Source organism: Gastrolobium bilobum, unplaced genomic scaffold (genome assembly GCF_033153095.1).
Source record: "Gastrolobium bilobum isolate Gb01-03AN ecotype WA unplaced genomic scaffold, APGP_CSIRO_Gbil_v1 utg16899, whole genome shotgun sequence".
In the NCBI taxonomy this organism is placed as follows: Eukaryota; Viridiplantae; Streptophyta; class Magnoliopsida; order Fabales; family Fabaceae; genus Gastrolobium; species Gastrolobium bilobum.
Window position 1 is genome coordinate 29,734 of NW_026897411.1, and position 22,784 is coordinate 52,517.

General features: G+C 33.0%; 2 protein-coding genes across 6 annotated transcripts; one reads left to right on the forward strand and one right to left on the reverse strand.

Annotated features, from left to right (window-relative positions):
- Nucleotides 1–5,774: 5,774 nt before the first annotated feature.
- LOC133306739 (glutamate receptor 3.4-like) lies at nucleotides 5,775–11,540 on the forward strand. Of its 5 annotated transcripts, none has more exons than XM_061507108.1 (7): nucleotides 5,775–5,816; nucleotides 6,458–6,784; nucleotides 7,448–8,787; nucleotides 9,010–9,287; nucleotides 9,736–9,767; nucleotides 9,887–10,296; nucleotides 10,929–11,540. In XM_061507108.1, the coding sequence occupies exons 2-7, from the start codon at nucleotides 6,481–6,483 to the stop codon at nucleotides 11,385–11,387; spliced, it is 2,823 nt and encodes a 940-aa protein (XP_061363092.1). In that variant the 5' UTR covers nucleotides 5,775–5,816; nucleotides 6,458–6,480; the 3' UTR covers nucleotides 11,388–11,540. The 5 variants fall into 5 exon arrangements, with proteins under 5 accessions (XP_061363092.1, XP_061363091.1, XP_061363089.1 ...); XM_061507107.1 differs by lacking the exon at nucleotides 5,775–5,816 and adding an exon at nucleotides 5,894–5,972; XM_061507105.1 differs by lacking the exon at nucleotides 5,775–5,816 and having other exon boundaries at nucleotides 6,337–6,784.
- A 3,186-nt stretch (nucleotides 11,541–14,726) lies between these two features.
- LOC133306749 (uncharacterized) lies at nucleotides 14,727–17,471 on the reverse strand. The gene is made up of 3 exons (XM_061507124.1): nucleotides 17,291–17,471; nucleotides 15,509–15,588; nucleotides 14,727–15,147 (listed from the first exon to the last, which is right to left on the reverse strand). Exons 1-3 carry the CDS (start codon nucleotides 17,402–17,404, stop codon nucleotides 15,069–15,071), a joined length of 273 nt encoding a protein of 90 aa, XP_061363108.1. The 5' UTR covers nucleotides 17,405–17,471; the 3' UTR covers nucleotides 14,727–15,068.
- Nucleotides 17,472–22,784: the final 5,313 nt, after the last annotated feature.

Here is a 22,784-nt window from a genome sequence, read left to right on the forward strand (position 1 = left end):
ACAGTTTCCTGGTCTTCCTCCATCTTAGCATGAGTCAAGGAATGAGAAGCCTGATGACTAGCCTCACCACTAGCACTTGCAGTGTGATGGATGACATCTATCTCAGTATTACCCGCTTCTTCACTGGCATCCCCTTCAAGAGTAAGAGTATGTGGAGTAGTAGGAATTTTGTTCACATACCAGGCATCTCTCATAGCCCTAAGCTCGTTCATTATCATGTTCATCATAGTTTGATTAGCCAACATAAGATCATGACTATTCTTCAACAGAATATCATTAGCCTGCCTATTCGCAACCATCTCCCTTTGCATGGCTGCCATAGTGGCCGCCATAGGATCAGATTGTACACCAGTATTGATTGCCTCTTGGCCACCATGATTTCTCACCAAAGCAGCCATAACAGGATCTGACTGAGCATTGGCGTTATTTGCCTAAGGGTTGCCTCGGGCTATTGTCATGATAATACATACATTACACAAAGAAATAAGTTGATTAGAACCACACTCAATGATCACACATGCAATAATCATAATGAATTCCTAAAGCAACTACAACGTAATTCATATAATAAATCTAGTCATAAGTTTCCATAAGAAGCTGCTCTAATACCATAAAATATAACACCCTGCAGTACGCTAGTTTGTTATCATTATGTATGGTATTAAGCGGAGTTACAATCACAGTAGTTGAATTAAAGTACAATAAAGTTTTTTTCTTTACTGTTAATAATTGCTTTTCTGTAAAAACTCTTTTCGTATATAAAACAATTCAAAGCTAAAAATATAAGTCAAACATAGTGCGGAATAATTCTACATTATTTAAAAAGTACCATATTTTACTTCTATAACATTTCCATTAGTTCCCATAAACCAACAAGGCTAAAATCTCATCTATTCAAACTTAACATTGAATAGTCTTAACGTTTTTATCATACCGAGAATAGTTCAGATAACCTTTAATTCCAATCTTTTAGTATGTTAAACTATACTTCTTGGGCTTTTAGAAAAGGTATAACAATAACCATTTGGTTAAGTATAGCCCGAGTTATGAAACCTCCAAGATAACACTTGCATCTGAACTTTCTAAAACACACATCAAATTTATATTTAAACTTGGGTTTATTCCATTGCCCAAAAGCTCTAAGGCTTGGTAGGATTGTATCCCTCTGTGTTAGCTCCTTATAGGTTCTAATCGCGTTTGATTTGGAATTTCCTAGCTAAAGTTATGATCATTTTTCCAAAAGATGCTAAAGATCAAGTTTGCTGGTTTCCTTGTGTTGGTAGCGAAAACTTAGCGTTGGGAGCGCCAGGGGACAAGTTTGCTGTTGTTTTTCGGTAGTGCCAACTTGGTGCTAGCAGTGCCAAGGATGCATTTTACCACTGTTTTGTGGCCCCAAAAGAGCCGCGGAACAAGACACTGCCACCTGAACAAGGGACTGAAACCTACTTTGTTGTTTCAACTATAACTTGAGTTATACTTATCCAATTGATTCAATCTTGGCCTCTTTGGAAAGCTAAGAGAAAGATCTATAACTTCCATCAATACCAAGGGATCCAAATCTATCATATAGGATATGAAAAATGGATCTTAATAATGGGTATACTTATATTTGGAGTGTTTCCCAAACCAAATATCTTCCTTAAAATCAAATTGACTTGGCTAACCAATGCCCAATAAACTTGGTAGCTCTTACATCCACAACATATATGAGTTTATGCACCCTCATTAGGAATCTATGCCTTTTACGTGACTCTCAAGTCATTATTACAATACCATATCTCATGCACATCTCAAGTCATTATACCTTCATGCAAATTCCCTCATTCCTCATTTCCTTATTATACAGGTGTGGGTTATCATATATAGCAGCATGTTATTCTTATATCGGTGTAAGAATAACAAGTCTTAACCATATTTTAGCCGTTAATTTTCGTGCATCTAACGGTTAAGATTTATTGAGTCATAATAATTAATTAATTAATATGACCCAATAAAATCTTAACCGTTAGATGCACGGAAATCAACGATTAAGATGTAGTATAAGAATTGTTATTTTTTACACCGGTGTAAAATGATCTTCACGTGTGTGTATATATATAGGGGCAGGATATTCTTACACTGGTGTAAGAGTTAGAAGTCTTACACTCAATCTTGATCATTGATTCACTTGTATCAAATGACTCACATTACTAAAAAATTAGAGCCCTTAGATATACGTGGACTCAACAGTCAAGATTGAGAGTGTAACTTACACCGGTGTAAAATGATCCTGACCCATATATATATATATGGTTAAGCGGATGTGGTTAAGCGGATGTCATGTGACTTGACAAAAGGTTTAGTACGGTCAAAAAAGTATAACTATGTAATAGGGATAATACATAGTTATAATATTAAAATTGTATTTTTTTCTCTTGAGAAATTTAACTATGTACTACCGGTAGTACATAATTATAATATTAAAACTATTTTTTTCTCTCTACTCAGTAACATTTCAGACAGTTGTTGGGTGACATATGAGAGAAAAAATAACTTTAATATTATAATTGTGTACTACTTGTAGTACATAGTAAAAATTTTAAAGAAAAAGGAAAAAAAACATAATTTTAATATTTTAACTATGTACTACCCGTAGTACATAGTTAAATTCTTTAAGAGAAAGAAAGAAAACACAATTTTAATATTATAACTATTTATTACTCATATATATATATATATATATATATATATATATATATATATGGCAAAATAATTTGTCATGTGACCGGATCTAAGGTACTACCGGCAGTAAATAGTGTTAATTGGTTGCAGAAAAAGTTTCTTCTCCTGCAACAAATTAACACTATGTATTAAGGATAGCGAATAGTTATAATTTTAAAAGCTATTTTTTCTCTCCTCAGAGGTTGTCAGCTGACGTGGTAAAAAGAGAAAAATCAACTTTAATATTATAAATATATACTACCGATAGGGGTGAAAGTGGGCTGGGTTGGGCCCAACTTTGCCCCGAAAAGCCCAAGCCTACGCCAAAAAATTTCAATTTGGCATGGCCCAAGCCTAGTACGAGTTTAACTGTTAGCCTGACTTGGCCCGTTTATAAAAAAACAAATGGTCTGGCCTAGCCCGTTAGCCTGTTAATTTTTAACTTCCAAGCAGAACCATGAATCAACTTTACAAAATACTCAAATTCTGTTGCTAAACCAAAAATCATAATTTCAACGTCCCAACAGAATCATGAATCACAACAAAACTCATACAATCTGAATTTAAGTCACTTTCAAAAGCGAAATGTTCAAATTAAATAACATATATTTCACAGATCCAACAAACAAATCCATACTATGTAAATTAAAATAACTACATGAATCCAACAAACACATCACGATACTTGTAGTAAGTATAACTTCTCCCAAAAACCTTTTATTATATTCATATACACAATCTAACATGTTAAGATGTTGGTTCCTCCTACATAAGAAATAAAATCAGATTTCTATTAAAATATAATCAAATATAATTAAGTTATAAATAATTGCAATTGATTAAATTTATATCTTTTATTTTTCTTCAAGGCATACTTATTCTATTTTATTTTATTTAAAATAAATAGTATAATATAGGTCGGCCTGTAGGCTTATAGGTCAGGCCTTCTGAAAGTGGGTCTACGTTCTTTTTATTAAACAAGCTTTTTCAGGGCCCAAGTCCGACCTATTTTATGAAATATACTAGATTAGGTCTGGCCTGACGTAGGTCGAGCCATAGGTCCCTATAGGCTGCCCCAGCCCAGTTTCACGCCTAACTACCGATAGTACATAGTGTTAATAGGTTGCAAGAGAAGTTTCTTCTCCTACAACATGAGAAGTTAGGGATCATATATATATATATATATAGATTATATTTACAAATTTTTGTTTACAAACTACACTATGTACTATGGGTAGTACATAAGTATGTGATTTGTAAGAGTTTGTAAACAAAAAATTTGTAAATATAATTCTACTATGTGTTTGTAGATAATTAATCCAGAAAAACTCTTAAATTTTAAACAGAAAACATATTTTTAATTACTTCAATTTATAATAGTAAATTTCGTATTATTAACCCAAAAATGATTATTTATCCATTCAGAAGTATTCAGAGAAACGATATCTATATCTATCCTGCATTATAATTATAATAATTACTTTAAAGTAAAAGTGATGGTAATCTGTTCGATTTTACTTTCTTCCACTTTGACAATGTCTTTCGTTGCCATATTCAAAAGGCTTGGAATAATATTTTTCTATTATAATCATTTGTTATACATGATTAATAGAATATGTCCCACAACTGTGAAAAGATTTTAAAAATTTAATGTTTATAATATAATATTTGCTAAATAATTTTTATGATTGTTGCTTTTCTTCTCCTTCGTAAAATCAACAACTGCATAATTTAGTATTTCGATGCTTATCCTTTTTTTGTTGTTGGTACATATGGTTATCCTAATTTTATCTACTCTTAAGTCTATTATTTTGATATTTATTTTATATTACTATTATTCATTTAAAATTTATTTAATATTTACAATTAAATAAATTCTGAGATATTGTTTTTTTCTCTGATATCAGAATATATACATTTTGTCATATTCTTCTGTCTGTGTTGGGTGGTCCGTGGTCATGTCATTATTAACAATGGCATCCTCTCAGTATACCGCTCGATCTAAATGTGTGGCAAACAAAATTATTCTCATACAATAACGTGGACATATCTTTTTGGCTATGCCGTCAGCATCATATATCAATAATATCGTCACGTTGACGAATTAAGGTCGTGAAAAAAAAAAAACAAAAAAAAAATTGTATTAGAAAAATATCTTTTTAAAACCAATTGAATTTATCCAAACCACTTTTTCAATTTAATATAAAAAAATCTAATTGAGTTAAACTGTGCACACGCCTAATTTTCATCAACTAAAAGAAAAAAGACAAATACAATTTTAATTTACTTATGTTTTTAATTTAATCCGGTAAAAATGAATATTTTATTATTTATTATCATTATAATATTAACTAATGATAATATTATTTGTTAGTTTTATAATATATACTCAGATTAAGTTAAAAATAAGTATTATGTTTAAAAACTATAAATATTATATTTTTAATTTATATGTTACAGTTGTTTTTAATAATTTTTTTATGGGTTTGTTTATCTCATTTTACATGAGATGAATAATTTTCTTACATATACAAAAAAGAATTGGGTTTCACCACTTTTTTTTCTTTATCCTTTTATTTGTGAGTCCCATATATAATTTTATTTCTGTAACATGAGATAATTTTTTTCTTATAACATATTGATAAAAACTATATATCAATCTCACTGAGACAATATTTGACGGTAATAACGCCGTGACTATAAAATAATTGTAGATATTAAGACTTGAGAGTGAGACTATATTAAATGTTTTTTATTGGAACTAAGAATATATTTAATAAAAAAATCAAACGTCACTGTTACATACATAATTTTACGAGAAATGATCTGTTTACAATTTCTTTTTACAAATTACACTAATATGACCGGTCATACATTCTTGATTGAAGTATAACCGATCATACTTAATATAATTTATAAGAGTTTGTAAACAAAAAATTTATAAATATAACATTCCCTTAATTTCGTATACAAAACATAATAAAACGCATAAACATTTCGTAGCATGAAAACAATACTTTGATAGGGAAGACAATGATGTTTGATGGTTGAAACATGAAAGGATGTGAATGATTCTTTGCTTTGAGTTTTAAAGAAGGCATATCTTCCTTCTTTTGGTTAGTGACAGTGATTTGTTTTAGTCTTCAATCACATGCTTATTGCTTAACATGCATATATAACAGTTCATTTGCAAGCTTTTTTATCTCTGTAAGTTTGGCCTCGAGGAAATCTCAGATACTCTCTTCTCCAGTTCTCCCTAACTTGTTCTCGAGGTCACTTGTTGCATATTATATTGTTTCTTTCCCTATGTTAACAAATATATTATTAGCCTTGTGGGGTCTTCACTTGCCAACACACTGCTAACTTATTTTAATGTTTCAGTATTTGTTTTCACTTTGGAATTTCTGAGCATGATTGGCTTATAAATAACTTATGATAGTAATTTATTTAAGCATATATTTAATGAAAAAAAAAACAAAATCTGGATATGCTCATGGCATATTTTTTTAATTTTTTTTTTAATTTTTTTTCATCTGGGTAAGTGAGTATCTAAAATTTAATATCCAAATTGCTGAACCATGTGGTTTGTTTTTGTTGGGTGTTTTATGTTTTCTACATGAATGAGTGGTTAGAGTACTTGGATTGCTGAACTAAGATATTCTTGTGTTTTCTTCTGGGTAAGTGGGTAGCTATGGTTGGCACTTGAAAGGTGTTGTCTTAGTTCTGATTGTGGTCTAAACTGAACTGCAAATCGCAGGCTTTCAAAGCTTTTCTCAAAAAATGGAGGTTGTCATGTTTAAGGGTTGGACTTTGTTCCTCCTCTTGGTTTTCTGCTTGTGGATTCCTACGGAAGTGGTTGGAAGGACAGGAACTACCATTGCAAACTCTACTATTTCTTCCAGACCAAGTGTTTTGAGGATTGGAGCCTTGTTTACTTTCGATTCTGTCATTGGAAGATCGGCTAAAGCTGCAATTATGGCTGCTGTTGATGATGTTAATGCTAATACGAGCATTCTCCATGGTATTAAAATGGAAGTTATTGTACATAATACAAATTGCAGTGGGTTTCTTGGAACAGTGGAAGGTATTTCCAAAAAACTTGAATTTCAGTAGCTACAAGAAAATGTGCCTTTTTTCAATTTTGAGGTCTTGTTTTGGAGGAATATCTTTATTTTCACAATTTGGTTTTCGTCTTATTTATCAACTATATGTTACATAATTTCTTCATGCAATATGAATGTAATCTTCTTGTCATCTAGGACCATTTCTTCAAAGCATATATATGTTTGATTCTATCTATAATCATGTTCAATTTTGTAACTCTTATGAATTGCCATGTGAAAAAGTATGACTTTTATTTTAAGAATATCATTCAGTTTTTTGCAGAATTACTTTGCTTTAATGCTTTCTTCTCAGTCTTGCTAAATCACATTCTGCTAGAGGTGTTTCTTTGCATGTGAAATGTTTGATACTTCTTGTTAAATCACACTTTGTAGCTGTAAAGCTGGACAAGGTTTCAAATAAAGCATGGTATGCATAATCATGACCATATTTGTGTCACATCTTTGCGGATAGACAAATCATGTAGTGAACAGAAACCTATTCCCATTCATCAACAACATCTTAGTATTTCATTGAATAGGTGTTCATAGGTGGATTATACTTACATATTCTCTCATTGTCCCCTCTTTGCACGTGTGTTTGAAAAAGAAGTGAACAGGCTTCATTGATTTTCTTGATCATGTAGCTCTGCAGTTGATGGAGAATGAAGTGGTTGCTGCTATTGGTCCACAGTCTTCTGGAATAGCACATATAATTTCTCATGTGGTTAATGAACTCCATGTACCTCTTCTTTCATTTGGTGCAACAGACCCCTCTCTAACTTCTCTGCAGTACCCATATTTTGTGCGCACCACCCAGAGTGACTATTTTCAGATGTATGCAATTGCAGACTTTGTTGATTATTATAGATGGAAGGAGGTAATTGCCATTTTTGTAGATGATGATAATGGGAGGAATGGAATTTCAGTACTGGGAGATGCTCTTGCAAAGAAACGTGCCAAGATCTCTTACAAAGCTGCCTTACTTCCTAAAGCCACCAATAGTGATATCAGTGACTTGTTAAATGGTGTAAACTTAATGGAATCACGGGTCTATGTTCTGCATGTTAATCCTGATTCTGGTTTGTCAATTTTTTCTATTGCAAAGAAGCTAGGAATGATGACCAGCGGCTATGTGTGGATTGCAACAGATTGGCTTCCTTCAGTGCTGGATTCAGTAGTAGCAGTTGACACTGACACTTTGAATCTCCTACAAGGGGTTGTTGCTTTTCGCCACCACACTCCTGATACTAATCTCAAAAAGAGTTTTGTCAATAGGTTGAGGAACTCAAAAGGCAAGGAAACTGCAAGCTTCAATTCTTATGCATTATATGCATATGATTCTGTTTGGTTAGCAGCTTATGCTCTAGATGTTTTCCTCAAAGAGGGTGGAATTATATCTTTCTCTTCCGACCCTAAGTTGCATGACACAAATGGAAGCATGTTGCATTTATCATCACTTCGTGTTTTTGAAGGTGGTCCATTGTTTCTGCAGACACTTTTGAGAATGAACTTCACTGGTTTGAGTGGTCAAATTCAGTTTGATATGGAAAAGAATCTAATTCGTCCAGCATATGATATACTCAACATTGGTGGATTTGGAACCCGGAGAATTGGTTATTGGTCTAATTACTCCGGTTTATCAGTTTTAGCTCCAGAAATCTTGTATAAGAAACCTCCTAACACTTCAACAAGCAACCAACAACTGCACAATGTTATATGGCCTGGAGAAACTACAGCTACACCAAGAGGGTGGGTATTCCCCAACAATGGAAAGCCATTGCGAATAGCAGTGCCTTACCGAGTAGACTACTTGGAGTTTGTTGCTAAAGACAAGAACCCCCCTGGAGTAAAAGGCTATTGCATTGATGTCTTTGAAGCAGCCATAAACTTGTTGCCTTATGCTGTGCCACGAGAATATATATTATTTGGACATGGTGATAAAAACCCCAGCTATGACGGCCTTGTGAATCAGGTTGCACTAAATGTAAGTTTCTAATATAATTTGCAGCCTAATTTAGTGATCCTATTTCTTATATCAGCTTCAATAATGTATGGCACAACAAGGACTACAAGTAGCAATAATATGGATTCCAATTGTGGATACTTTTTAAATGTAGTAACTAGAATAGAGTTTGTGGTTTCCAAGGGTGGTTCAGGTCTCTTCAAATTATAATAGTTATGTTATTTTGGTCCTTTCCTTCTTCAGAACTTTGATGCAGCTGTAGGAGATGTTACAATTGTCCCAAACAGGACAAGGATTTTGGATTTTACTCAACCTTACATGGAGTCAGGGTTGGTGGTTGTTGTTCCTGTCAAGGAGATCAGATCAAGTCCTTGGTCTTTCCTCAAGCCATTCACCGCTCAAATGTGGTGTGTTACTGGTGCCTTTTTTCTTTTTGTGGGAACCGTTGTATGGATTCTTGAGCACCGGCACAATCCGGAGTTCCGAGGCAAGCCTACGAAACAACTTGCTACAGTCTTTTGGTTAGTATGTTTTGACCATTTGAAAGCCTTTTTCAGCTGAATCTTTTGGAATATGATGAGGGCTCCTTTGTAATGAACCTGGTTATTACCAGGGTGTCTTTGACATTGCAACCATTATTTATCATTGCATATTGCGTGCCATTGAATAGGGGATTGTAATTTGTTATTCAGAATTGAGGTAATTTTTTTTCTTTCATTCAGTATACAATAGTATCACGTTTGGTTAATATATGATTTCATATCTCCTAGTTGTTTATTCTTTTCTTTTTTTTCCCTTTTTGTTTTACCTCTAGAAGAATAACCTCTGAAAATAAATGAATCTCTCTCTGAATATCCAGTCCCAGCACAGAATGTCTAGGCACAATTCTTCTCTTTAAGTTTAAGGAGATGCATGGCTTGCTTTAACATCAAGTAACATCTTTTACTGATATTAGTTCCTCTTTTGCAGGTTTAGTTTCTCAACAATGTTTTTCTCACACAGTATGTGCCCCACTGATTCTCATTCCTATATTTTTAGCTATACCCTTTTAACTTATTTTGTATTGTACATGATAAAAATTTCTGATTTTTTTTTTTTTTGCTGTTTTGACCTGGCACAGGAGAGAACACTGTGAGTACTCTTGGGCGGTTGGTGCTAATCATATGGCTTTTTGTGGTGTTAATTATCAATTCAAGCTACACAGCTAGCTTAACATCCATCCTCACAGTGCAGCAACTGTCATCACAAATTGAAGGAATTGACAGCTTGATCTCAGGTACTCAACCAATTGGTATTCAAGAAGGGTCATTTGCACGGAAGTATCTGGTAGATGAACTCAACATACAAGAATCTAGGATAGTTGCGTTGAAAAATCAGGAAGCATATGTTCATGCCCTTATGCGTGGACCAAAAGGAGGAGGGGTTGTGGCCATTGTTGATGAGCTTCCTTACATTGAGCTCTTCATGTCCAATACCAATTGTAAATTCAGAACCGTTGGGCAGGAGTTCACTAAAAGTGGTTGGGGATTTGTAAGTATATTTGCATGCATATGGTTTAGGTTCCTACATGTTCATCCATTTAACTTCTTTTCTTTTCTTCTTTTGGTGAGAAATGTGCTATAACTTTTGATAAAAGAAAGGTTTGTAATTTCAATGATAGCTGAATGTAATCCACTGTTCATAATACCAGGATTTTTTATTTTATTTTTGTAGACCATATGGTCTCCTCAACCATCATGTAATTGTTCAAATAGCATTCCTGTTAATTCTCACCTTCCTCCCTGAATAAAAAATGAAACCAAAATGCTTTGATGATTTTGTTTTATAATGTTTTTAGGATCACACTTTCTTATAATTAAAAAAAAAAAAAGTTTGTAAGCTAAGTTCATATATAAATGGGGAAGGATCCGTTTACAAACTTTTTTACAAATTACACTAAGTATGACCGGTCATACACTCTTGATTGAAGTATGACCGATCATACTTATTGTAGTTTGTAAATAAAAAGTTTGTAAATATAACCATCCCTTATATAAATATGCATAAATATTACTTTTACTTATAGAAGCTGCTTCTTTTGTGGCTCTTAATATGAGTGTGCTTGTTATGTCTTTATCTTACACAAGAGTATATTATTCTCATATTTGATACCTTGATCACAGGCATTCCAGAGGGACTCTCCCCTTGCTGTTGATATGTCAACTGCCATTCTTCAACTCTCTGAGAACGGTGACCTGCAAAAGATCCATGACAAATGGCTTTTAAAACATGATTGTGCTGCAGTACTCGATAATGTTGATTCAAATAAACTATCTCTGAGTAGTTTCTGGGGTCTCTTTCTTATATGTGGCATTGCATGTTTCCTTGCTTTGATTGTGTTCTTTGTTAGAGTGCTCTGTCAATATACCAAATTCAACCCAGAGACTGAGGAAACTGACTTAGAAATTCAACCAGACAGCCGTAAAAGGACTATCCGAACTAAGAGCTTCAAGGATTTGATGGAATTTGTTGATAAGAGAGAAAAAGAAATCAAAGAGGTACTTAGGCAGAAGAGTAAAAAAAGGAGACTTAGCCAGGGCTCAGATGGCCAATCCAGTTCACCCAGCACCCAAGTAGAGTAACCATGTACATTTTTGTTGTTGTCTTCTTTTATTGCTCTTATTTTAGCTAAACCAGATAATAACAGTATTCACAGAAATATATCCATGGGAAATATAAGTCTCGTGTTGTTGTGTAAGAAAGTTATCTTACGCTATACATCCATAGAATTTTATGCCAATTTCTTCTTTTTTAAATTGTGCATCCTACATATTTGTTTCACCTATATTAGAGTATTATCTCCAATAATACGAGATTAGTAACTCCCCGTATCCATATACTGAAATGTTTAATTTCTTCCTTCTTGGGTAGGAAATTGTGGCTGTAAGATTAACATTAACACAGTATCAAAAAGGCAAACAATCTTGGTATACATTTGAATCAAATATACACTAGATTTAGACAACTGTACCTTCATACAAAAAACGTTTTGAGTTCAAGTTCGTAAGTTATGCTTGGTTGAGAATTATTGAAAAATAAGAGAGACTTTCCATTAAGAAATTAAATTTCATAAAGGCAAAAGGAATCTATCTTCTGGATTTGCTTGTTTCAGAGAGATCACCCTCACTAGAATTACCATGTTATATGCTTAAATTGCCAATACTATTGTGGTCATTTTATAAAGTGAATTTCATCAATGAGAGTGGTGGTTAGAGTGATAATGGGCAGTACCAAACTGTTTTCTCTTTGACAGAAACAAATGCAGCTGGGAATGGATCATCTCATATGAAAAAATGGTCATGTGGTAAAAATATATAATTTTTAAATGAGTGGTTGTGATCAAATAACATGATCACATGACTACTTTTTCACATGAGGGGATCCACTCGGAATGCAGCTACAGTCATAACTAGTATTTTTCGGAGGAATCTATGAACCCCACCAATCACATTCACATTATTAAGATCTAAGATATTTAGAGAACTGACAGCAGTTGGGGGCCCTCTCCTTTTATATTTTTAGATGATTTTTTTATTGAAAGAAAGTTAATTACGCATGATTATAAAATTATGCAAGACTACATAAGCTTAAATAATTTCACCATTTGGGGCTTGTCGTTTATAATTATAAAACTGAAAATAATTCATCAAATCAATATGGCCATTCCACATGTTTTCCGTGGGAACATGTGTTCAACGTATGCATGATCTTGTCTTGTTTTTCAATTGCAAACTTCATTCTTTGAACTTTGAAAAAAGAGGTTTCCATACTTCCTATATTTTTTTTAATGGTTTTAATGTTTCTTGTGTAGGAAATAAATTTTATCTCCCACAGATTCATAAAAATATGTGAGACCTATATTTTATTTTTCTCTCTATTTTTTTCGTATGGACCCTACACAATTTTATATATATGCTGTATCTTCTATGACTTAAAAATTTTATAACCTTAAACCCTAAAAATCAAACCCTTTTTTAATTGGATATCTGTCCTATTAATGAATTTTATATACTCTTCATCTACGTACCAGAATCCTCTCAGTTGGCTCAAGTCTAGATAATTTTTTTTTATAAACTAGTTTAGAACTGGTTTAAATAAATTTTAACTAAATTGAATTTAAGATAAAAGTAAGAAATATGTTCAAATATATAAAGTCATTATTTTATATAAATTTATGCACACAAATATTAAGAAACCATACATTGACCAGAAAACAAATTAGAACTAAACTATGATAAATAGATGAATAAAATAGGCGGATTGATATTTCCAAAACACCAAGGAAAAATGTTTATCCTTTTAAATGACACAACTTATATTCTTTCACTCTCACAAAAAGGTAGAACTCACGCCTTTATATTTTTTTGTCCACTCTATTTTCTTCTTTATCTATCTCTTTCTCTCACTTAAAATGACACAACTTTATATCCTTTAAAATGATACACACTTTTCCCATTTACAAAATATGATTAATCATAAAAATATGATTAATATGAACAAGAACGAGACCAATCGCCATCATTTAATGCCCAAAGAAACATTATATTTTTCCCCGAAAAAACAAAACATGTTCCAGTTTCACCAGAATGTTGTGCGGCGCTGGCTTCGTCATCGTATTTCCGTCCTCCACCGCTTCCTCCTCTGTTCTGGGAGGAACCATCCTACCTTGCACGGCATGCAGCAGCCGCCGCCGCCGTTGATCCTATCTTTGAATTGGTGCAGGTGACACCACCACTTCAGACCCATGACTTGGACTCTGATTTGGTTTCTTTGAAGATAAGCCTCTTGGGTGACTGCCAAATTGGAAAGACCAGTTTTTTGGTTAGCTAAGCTTCTTTCCATAAAGAATCATCATTTTCTTGGAACGGTGACTAAAATGTCATTATTGTTCACTGACTTTTTTACCTAAATGTTACGTGAACAGTATTATTTCCCAATATGTCACGCGGACAAATTCGCTACAGTGCCCAGTGAACTTGGTAGCCAATGATTTCATTACACGTGGCACATTTTCACAGGAAAAATTGACTGTCACGTGTCCAAGTTCGCTACGACTGGTAGCGAACTTGGTAGCCAATGATTTCGTGACACGTGACACACTTTGTAGGAAAAGCTGACTGGACGAAGTTTGCTACCAGAAGTAGCGAACTTGGTGTACTAGGTGGCACAATCTCATTGCCCGATCAGAATTAATGTTTTAATCACAATAAAAAAACAAAAAAAGAAGAAAAATGACAATTAATTGTATTAATGTATTAATCACAATTAATGTACCAATCACCAATCACAATTAATATATCAATCACCATTCACAATTAATTTTGATCACAATTAATGTACCAATCACCAATCACAATTAATGTATCAATCATAATTAATTTTGATCGGTACATTAATTGCTTATGATATCATTGTTACAAATTCGAACGATGTTTGTGAGAGATAAAATATGTCAAATGAAATGTCATTGAATAGATCTCGAAAAGTTATATAAAATAAAATAAAAAATATCTGATTTGAATATTCAAATCAAAAGTTATGGCCCTTCGAAATGATTGGTACATTAATTGTGATTGATACAATCAAAAGTTAATCCTATTTGTACGCTAATTGCGATTGACACGTTAATTGTGATTGCTAATTGGCACATTAATTTTCTTTACTTTATATATAAGTGAAGATAAAGGCATCTCTCACTATGGAGTACAGTTAACAATGCACGCTTAGACAACAATTTCTCTCAAAATACAAAGAAAGATTATCCTTGGTAATCCAAAGCTTCTGAGTAAATAAATCATTTGATATTGGCCCCCTTGTTTTTTTACGCAAGTCTTAGACATCAGTAGATCGATACGATTTCACATCATCCCATTATCAAAACTGAGAGAAGTATATATCGTCATTTTAAATTTACATACAGACAGTAGAATAAGAAGTAACTAAGACTTTGAATTAGTGAAACCCAAAAACTAATCCAGCAAGCATTTGATTAATGGCGTTTATAACATTAAACAAGTAATCAATAGATAATTAAGGAAGTTATTCAAGAATGCACCTGGTCATGTTTTATTGGGCAAGCAACATCGAAGTCCAGAACGAAAGATGTATGGGACGTCTAGTTTGCATGGCGAAATAAGCAACAAAAAACAATTTAATTACATATTATCGTCACATAAACCATTCACGCGAAGGGAAAAGTTGAAACCACAAAAATTCCATGCAGTGCTGCCAAATCTGTTCTGAAGGACTTTGTAGAAGTGGCACTACTCAGGTTTCACAGGTTTTGACTCTCTCTTTGGAGGATCAAAATCCAGGTAGGTAAATGGCTCGGTTGGTTCCTCCCTGCAATAGCCACAAATGTCATAAGCAACACAAAGAAACATACACAAAGATGTAACTGGAAAACTTTATTGGGGAAAGCCAAGACAAGGTGTGCAAATCCGGGTAATAAAAAAAATATCAGCATCTAAAGCAGCAGTTAATTTGATCCTGATGTGAGCAGATCCTTTGCCAAAAAGCTTATCCAGATTTCAAGAAGTTATGGTGTTGTTGGTATATTAATAATAGTATAGACATATATATTTATCTCCAGAGTGAAAGATCTCTTGAAGTATAATGCTGAATTAATTCACAACATTCAGTGGTTCATAAAAAATGACATTCCAAAGAGTAGATAGAATTGCATGCTAGACGATAATCTCACCCAGGTTTAGAACGCATGCACTGCCAGAAGAGCTTGAAAGGTCCTGGAACAGTCTTGAATGGGTTTCCCTCAAAGCAAGCCTGTACAATTTAGTTACCACCTTTTAGACTCAGAGATAACAACAGCAAGTTTACTCCAAATAAATACATAAGAAAAACATGATAAAATAAAGAGAACAAGCTGAAATGACAACAGACCTTAAATCATGTAAGCAATTTCATCATGACCAATCCAATCTGTTATAATTTCCCAAGGATGACATCTCATGTTCCTCTCTAAAAATTTGTCCAAGAACTTTCTCTAGTCTTTTAGGATTCAATGTCATGTTTGTTCATTTGGTTTAGTTTGTAAATCTCTCTCCTTTCCTAAGCTTTCTATTTCTAATATAAGATTTCAAGAAATATTAAGCATCAGAGAAAACGTTTAAGGAAAAAAAATAATACAGTCCCCATAGACAAGGACAAAAAAAAAGGCAGAAAAATCTGGTTTTATGGAGGATAAACCGGCAAACTAGGGCATAGTGTATCTTCGTTTGAAAATGTGTCATGTTAGGTGTGTTCGCGGTCTGGATTGGATCGGTTTTGGAAGTAAAAATCATCCGATCCAATCCCTTCAGTTTAATCATGTAATCATCCATTCAGTTTGAATTTTTTTCAAACCGAATCCAATCCAATCCAATTTTATTCGGTTTGGATTGGATCGATTTTCGATTTTTTTAAAAGCCTAAAATTTGTATGCTGATTATTTGGCAAATAAGATATATTTTATATGTATCGGCTTTATAAAGTTTGTATGATGATTATTGTGCAATCTAGAAGCATTGTACAACAAAAAGTTAAATTATCATCTTTTACTTTCAACAAAAAATTTATAATATGGTTGCCTGAGATACGAAGTAATCCAAATTTGCATCCTATAGATAAGTTGTTGTACAACAATAACCTGTGTAATAAAAATATATTATGTATCTTACCAAAAAAAAAAGCGTAACATAGATCAAGCACAACTCACTTTCTCCAACATGATGGGTTAATGAGTCTTGGATTTAGAATTTTGCTATATGATTTTTGGGCTGATTGGAAAAAGTCCTAAGTAGGTAGATGGTAAGGTTGGAGAATAATTGGATCGGTTTGGATTGGATCGGTTTTCACCAACTCATCCAAAAACAAAAACCGATCCAATCCAATTAAATTTTGCGATTTTTTTTCGGTTTTCGATTTTTCGATTTTCGGTTAATTCGGTTTTTAGTTTTTCGGTTCGGTCACGGCAGTTTGAATCGGTTTGGATCTGTTGATGAACACCCCTACGTGTTAGTACATTCTCCCCTTCTTCACCAAGCAAGGTTTTTCCATTGTCAACCAGTAAACTGTAAAGCTTGGACCTCAATTCCAAGTTCCCTAAGCATCTCTCGCTAAGAGAAACGACAAACCTGATACTAGCTTCTTCAAAATCATCTCAACGAATTTCTATGAAGTAAACCCCCAAAAAAAATATAAAAAATAAAAAGTTGCCCTAGTCAGATTCTAGTTACACAACAATTTTCAATTGTTTCGCATTTCAGTAGAACTATGATTAAGAGATTAATATCAAGCATAAACACGAAACGAAAACAAAACGATCAGGTATCAAATTTAAAAACCCTAAAGGCTTTTTGGTTGAATATAGACTTGTGCATACAGCAATAATCAGGAACAAGATCGACCCAGATAATAAAAAGCAAAAAAATTGAAGAAAAATCAAGTCTTTATAAAACAAGGAAGAGAATTGAATAAGGGGATTAACCTGAATAATATCCTCAAGACGGTCATTGCATCGGTGAGCTTTGGGTTCAGGATGATTATCTCCTGTCACTCCCCATGGACTCTCTCTCCTCGGCACTGGCCTTGTCTCGCTCATCTTCTTCTTCTTCTTCTTCTAAAACTTCTTCTGAATCTTCTTGCTTTGCAACTCTACTAAACTCGACTGGAGCTGAATGAATGAAACTGTATTTCACTTGGGCCTTTGGCCTGACCCAGTCAACACTCTCCAAAAGCCCACTGTTTTAAACAAACTTTAAATCTTATTTAAAACACTTAAAAAAAATTTATATATAAAAAAAAAGAAAAACACTTAAAATTTTAAGGGCTTTAGATCATTTTAGTTAGGGCTTTGGTTTTGTCCTGTTGCAGGAATACTATTTTTTTCTAAAAGAAAATGACAAACTAGATGATAATAAAGAAAATGAAAGATGCATTGAATTCAAAGACTTTGTATTGTCGGTAGTGGTTGCATTATCTTAATTTGTTTCCTGTAACATAATTCTTATTTATCCCTTTTAGTTATGATATATATTTTCAGTTTCTGTATCCGTCATTTATTTGGAAAAAGTGTTTTTTTTGGAATAGAAAATAAAATTATCTCCAACAATTTCAAAATAAAGTCATTTTGGGGTTTAGGAAAAAAGAAGAAGATATTTTAGTAATTTTATTTTCCTTTTGTTTAATGTAATTTATTAAAATATCCTTCATTTTTTTTCTAATTTCAAAATGATGACATTTTGAGCTATAAAAAATAACTTTACTTTCTGTTATAGGAGAAACGTTAATTTCCATTTATTTTTCATTTAAGTTTTTGTGAAATATTTGCATTAGTATAAGTTTTATGTACATAATCATTATTAATTGTTTTTCTGTCATATATTAATACTAAGAGATTAGAATAAAACTATTATGAAATATTCTTATGTAGATATTATTTTAAAAACGAAAGTTAGGTATAATGAATGAAAATATAATGTTTTTAGTCTTTATATGTGACATTTTTTAATTTTATTTTATACCTTAATGTGTTATAACTTTAATATATAATTTTATAATAATAGAAAATGGTAATGATTAAATTTAAAATAATTTTACATATGAAAAATAAGTATAACGCAATAAAATAATTTTTTTTTCTTTTGTTGTACACTAGGAAAGGAAAAAAGAAATAACCTAAGGGTGTGTTTGTTATGAGGTTTTGGTTTAGAATGCTTGGAAAGTAGGGGAGGAAAAAATTTTCCCCATGTTTGGTATGGGTCAAAGCAAAAATTATGCCAGCAAAGTTTTGTCCCCATCATTTTTTTTTGAACTACATTTTTATAAAAAATATTACCAACTCAACCATGGTTTTTTTTTTCTCCCGTATAACAAAATTGCCCACATAGAGGGTTGATTTGTTTTTTTTTTTTGTTCTTTCGTTTGTGTTTGAGATGTTGTCATTTTTTAATTATTCTAAGCATTTTATCATTTAAATAAGTCCCTGCTGATATTAGTGCGTGGGGTGTTCTTGGATTATGAAATCAGGGGCAGTTGCATATGAACTTCATTTTTTATCATGTATTTTGTTGTTAAGGGCATGTTTGGTGTGACGTATAAGTCCTGATAGTATAAGCTTATACTATACGTTATGACATTTTCAGTTATTTGGTGTGATCATCATATAATATAAGCTTATACAGCAAGATCCCTTAATACATCAAAACGATGTATAACTTAATCCGGCCTAAGGGGGGATAAGGCCTGATAAGAGGTTGGGGTATTAACATCGTTGACCAGTGTAATTCTCAAAAATTAATATATTATTTTAATATTAATATATTAAAATAAAAATTAATTTTTCAATATATTGATTTTTAAAATATTGAATATTTTTATTTTTATAAAAATTAATTTATGTTTTGGACACACTGATCAATAAATTTTTATAAAAATTAATATCATATGACATTTTTTAAAGAATTATATAAATTATTTATTAAAGGATATTTCTATTAAAATTATTTATTTTTATCCTATATAGTATTATACAGTGTATCACCAAATACTAGAAGATATTATCTTATACAACATATTATTTTATACAATACTGTGCCAAACGCTGGATAGTATTAAAATTCAATCAGGTCTTATACAATCAGGTCTTATACTATCAGGTCTTATACTATCAGGCCTTATCATATACTATGCATCAAACATGCCCTAAAGCACAAGCGAACTGAAGAAAAAACGAACATGAAAAGAGACTGTCATTTTATAAAATGAACATTAAAAGCAAATATTCAAACACAATGGGTAATTTTGTAATTTAAGTACAGATTCCCACAAATATTTTACAATCAACCAAACATAGCATAATAAAAATAACTCAACATTTTCGGTAAAAATTTTGGCCTACCAAACACTTTTTTGTAACTTGCCTAGGAAAAAAATTTCTCAACATATTCTCAGTAATATTTTTTTTCAGATAAAAAAAAATATCTCCTATACCAAACGCCCCCTAACTACTAAGGGAGAGCATGCCAAGCTGATCTACAAGGCGACAAGAGTGAACGAACAAAGGTTTCTATGGTTTGTGCAAGCAATATTCTCCCCTATGCTTTCTAAACTTACAAGTATTCTTTTATTATTGCTTAAAAAATACATTATACCAATAAAAGGTAAATCATTAATTCAATTATGAGAATGTATTAGCTTATTCTTTTTTTATCCGGTGTACGAGGATTTGATCAAGTTACCCCATTTTTTCATCTAAGCTGCCAAACAAAGTTACACAAAACAATGTTAATAGGCATAGTGTTGGATATGGGCATATGGCTCGTATAATTCGCATTCAAATGATGATTCTTGTTAGTATGCAAAAAAAGGACAAAAAGAATAAAGAGATCTGAGGCCTTAGATTTATTTTTTTAATAATTTTGGTTTGTGTCCATGAATAAATTTTTTTCGGTGAGGAGTGTCCGTGAATAACTATTGTTGCTTAGGATTTCTAAATCTATTTATATTTTTCTTATAAGCAGTGTTTTATAGTAAGGACAGACTAAATATTTTTAATTATAGAGCATATATATATGATTTGAATAAAATATAGTAGGCCCATTAGAGGCCCAAATACATACTACGAAGCCCAATCTCACGAGGGCCCAGAACTAAGCACGATGGCCACCATCGCGCGTGACGCGACGCGATGCCCCCATCGCGCATGAAAACTGCAAGAATTTGCACCGTTAATTAAGGAAGTTAATTAATTAATTATGTGAAATTAGAAAATAATTCCATAATTGACCCTAATAATTATTATGAGGCTTAAATAATTATGGTAAGTGAGTAATAATGCTGAAAGTCGCTTTTCTGACGAAAGTGCAGATACCGAATCTGCTACTCGGTATAAATGCGTACCGATGAAGTATCCCGGAAAATTACGAAAAGTGTGTATATGTCACTATAATAATATATAGGACTTGTAAAACAAGTTTCAAGTCAAAATAATGAGAACTAGTGCCAGAACTGATACTGGCTATGTAAAATGAGTAGGTTCAGAATCCTAAGTTTGGGATTAAAATGCTATGCGTAGCAATTAGCACTAATACTGTGCGATTAAGACTTAAAGCACTATATATATGCATTGTTGGCCCAAAACCCAAGGCCATACAATATCCCTACGTGACTTGGTGGCTGATCAGCCCTTCCCCACTGTTCCATTGCCTTCCTTTCCCCATTTCTTGAGCCTAGAGGCCATTTCTTCATGAAATCTTCTCCTAAACACTTGATGTGAGTGAGGTATACCATTGGGGGTAAGTTGTGGAACTTGTTTCTGGGTTGTGGCCACTGCCTTGGTGAGTTTTTGGTGCTGACTTTTGGTTTGGTGGAGTGTAAAGCCATTATCTTGGTTGTTGAAGCTCCAAGTGTCAACCTTTGTGAAGGAAAACCTAGTCTTGTGTGCCATTTTCGTGCACCCTTGAGGTCTGGACTTTGGGGGCTGTTTGTTGAGCTCCATGAGCCTTTGCTACTCTGTTTGAGTCTTGGGTAAGTGTCACCAGCCATGACCTTGTGTTTCCTTTGCTAAAAATGAAGCCTTGATGCATGTAATGAGCAAAAGATCATAACTTAAGGTTGGGTAAGCTTAAACACACGTAGAAATGCATTTGTTAGCTTCTGTAATCGGTAAAAATGGATCCTTGGGAAAGATATCTTGCGGAAATGCAGAATTTGGGTTCTGCCGCGAAATATCCGAATATTGGGTTGAAAATATCTGGATATTGTTATCCGGATATGGGGTTCTGAATATCCGGATATTGCCAGACAGATATCCGGATATTGATATCCGGATATGCCCCCGACAAATATCCGGATATTCTGGGTTTTCGAAGAACAGAAGTTGTTCTGTTCATACAAAACGATATTTATGGGTTTGTTGACCCATGATGGGTTATGTTGAACCTTTGTAATAATTAGTTAAGTCAGAATCAAGTGATTAAGGGCTTGTGGCTTTGTGAGAAGCCTTGAGACTTGGAACGCAAAGGAAATGCGTTGTCTTTATATCGTATGCTTGTAGAGTATAAATATTGATATTATTATTGGTCCAAACAGATTGTGATTGTGTTGTTAGTGGACATTGAGCTTGTGTGGACTTGGCTTGGATTGTTAGCTTGCAAGGTAAGCTTTCGTGTCCTCGGTTTAGCCATTGTATGTTCCACCATGTCCCATGGGGGGATGATTTATATGCATGATGTGTTTTTGTAAGAACCTGCACCGTTAATTAAGGAAGTTAATTAATTAATTATGTGAAATTAGGAAATAATTTCATAATCGACCCTAATAATTATTATGAGGCTCTAATAATTATAGTAAGTGATTAAGAATGCTGAAAGTCGCTTTTCGGAAGAAAAGTGCAGATACCGGTTTTGCTAGTCCGTATAAATGCATACCAAAAAAGTATCCCAGAAAATTATAATAAGTGCATGATAATTACTAGAATAATTGGTAAGACTTGTAAAACGAGTTTCAAGTCAAAATGATGAGAACTGGTGTCAGAAACTGGTACTGGCTATGAAAAACGCGTACCAGAAAGGTGCTCGGAAAAATATAAGAAAAATATGATAATTCTTGTAAAATTAAGTAGGTTAAAAATCCTGAGTTTGGGATTAAAATGATAAGCGTAGCAATTAAAGTTAATACTGTGTGTTAATTGGTTTAGTGACTATATAAGCTTAGTGCACATGATCCTAGATCATAAATCGTTGCCTCCTACGTGAGTTTTGCTGAGTCTTGAGTCAGCCACCATCTTTCCACCTTCTCCTCCATTGTTGTGAGCCAAGGAGCTTCCTTTCTCCTTGGTTTCTTCTCCAAAACACCTTGGGTGAGTGGGAAATACTTGGGTGAGTGTGTTGTGAGCTCCATTTCTGAGTTGGTGGGCTGTCTTGAGGGCCTTTGGGTGCTGACTTTGGGAGTTGGTGTAGTTGAGCCATGGTCATGACATT

Bases quoted from the DNA above. Each gene is read 5' to 3' on its own strand.
- LOC133306739 (XM_061507108.1), top strand. From the start codon at position 6,481: ATGGAGGTTGTCATGTTTAAGGGTTGGACTTTGTTCCTCCTCTTGGTT. The intron at 9,288-9,735 runs GTTAGTATGTTT...CCTCTTTTGCAG, and splicing joins CAACTTGCTACAGTCTTTTG to GTTTAGTTTCTCAACAATGT. The intron at 10,297-10,928 runs GTAAGTATATTT...CCTTGATCACAG, and splicing joins CTAAAAGTGGTTGGGGATTT to GCATTCCAGAGGGACTCTCC.
- LOC133306749 (XM_061507124.1), bottom strand. From the start codon at position 17,404: ATGAGCGAGACAAGGCCAGTGCCGAGGAGAGAGAGTCCATGGGGAGTG. The intron at 15,589-17,290 runs GTTAATCCCCTT...TAAATTGTACAG, and splicing joins GTCTTGAGGATATTATTCAG to GCTTGCTTTGAGGGAAACCC. The intron at 15,148-15,508 runs GTGAGATTATCG...TGGCTATTGCAG, and splicing joins TGCATGCGTTCTAAACCTGG to GGAGGAACCAACCGAGCCAT.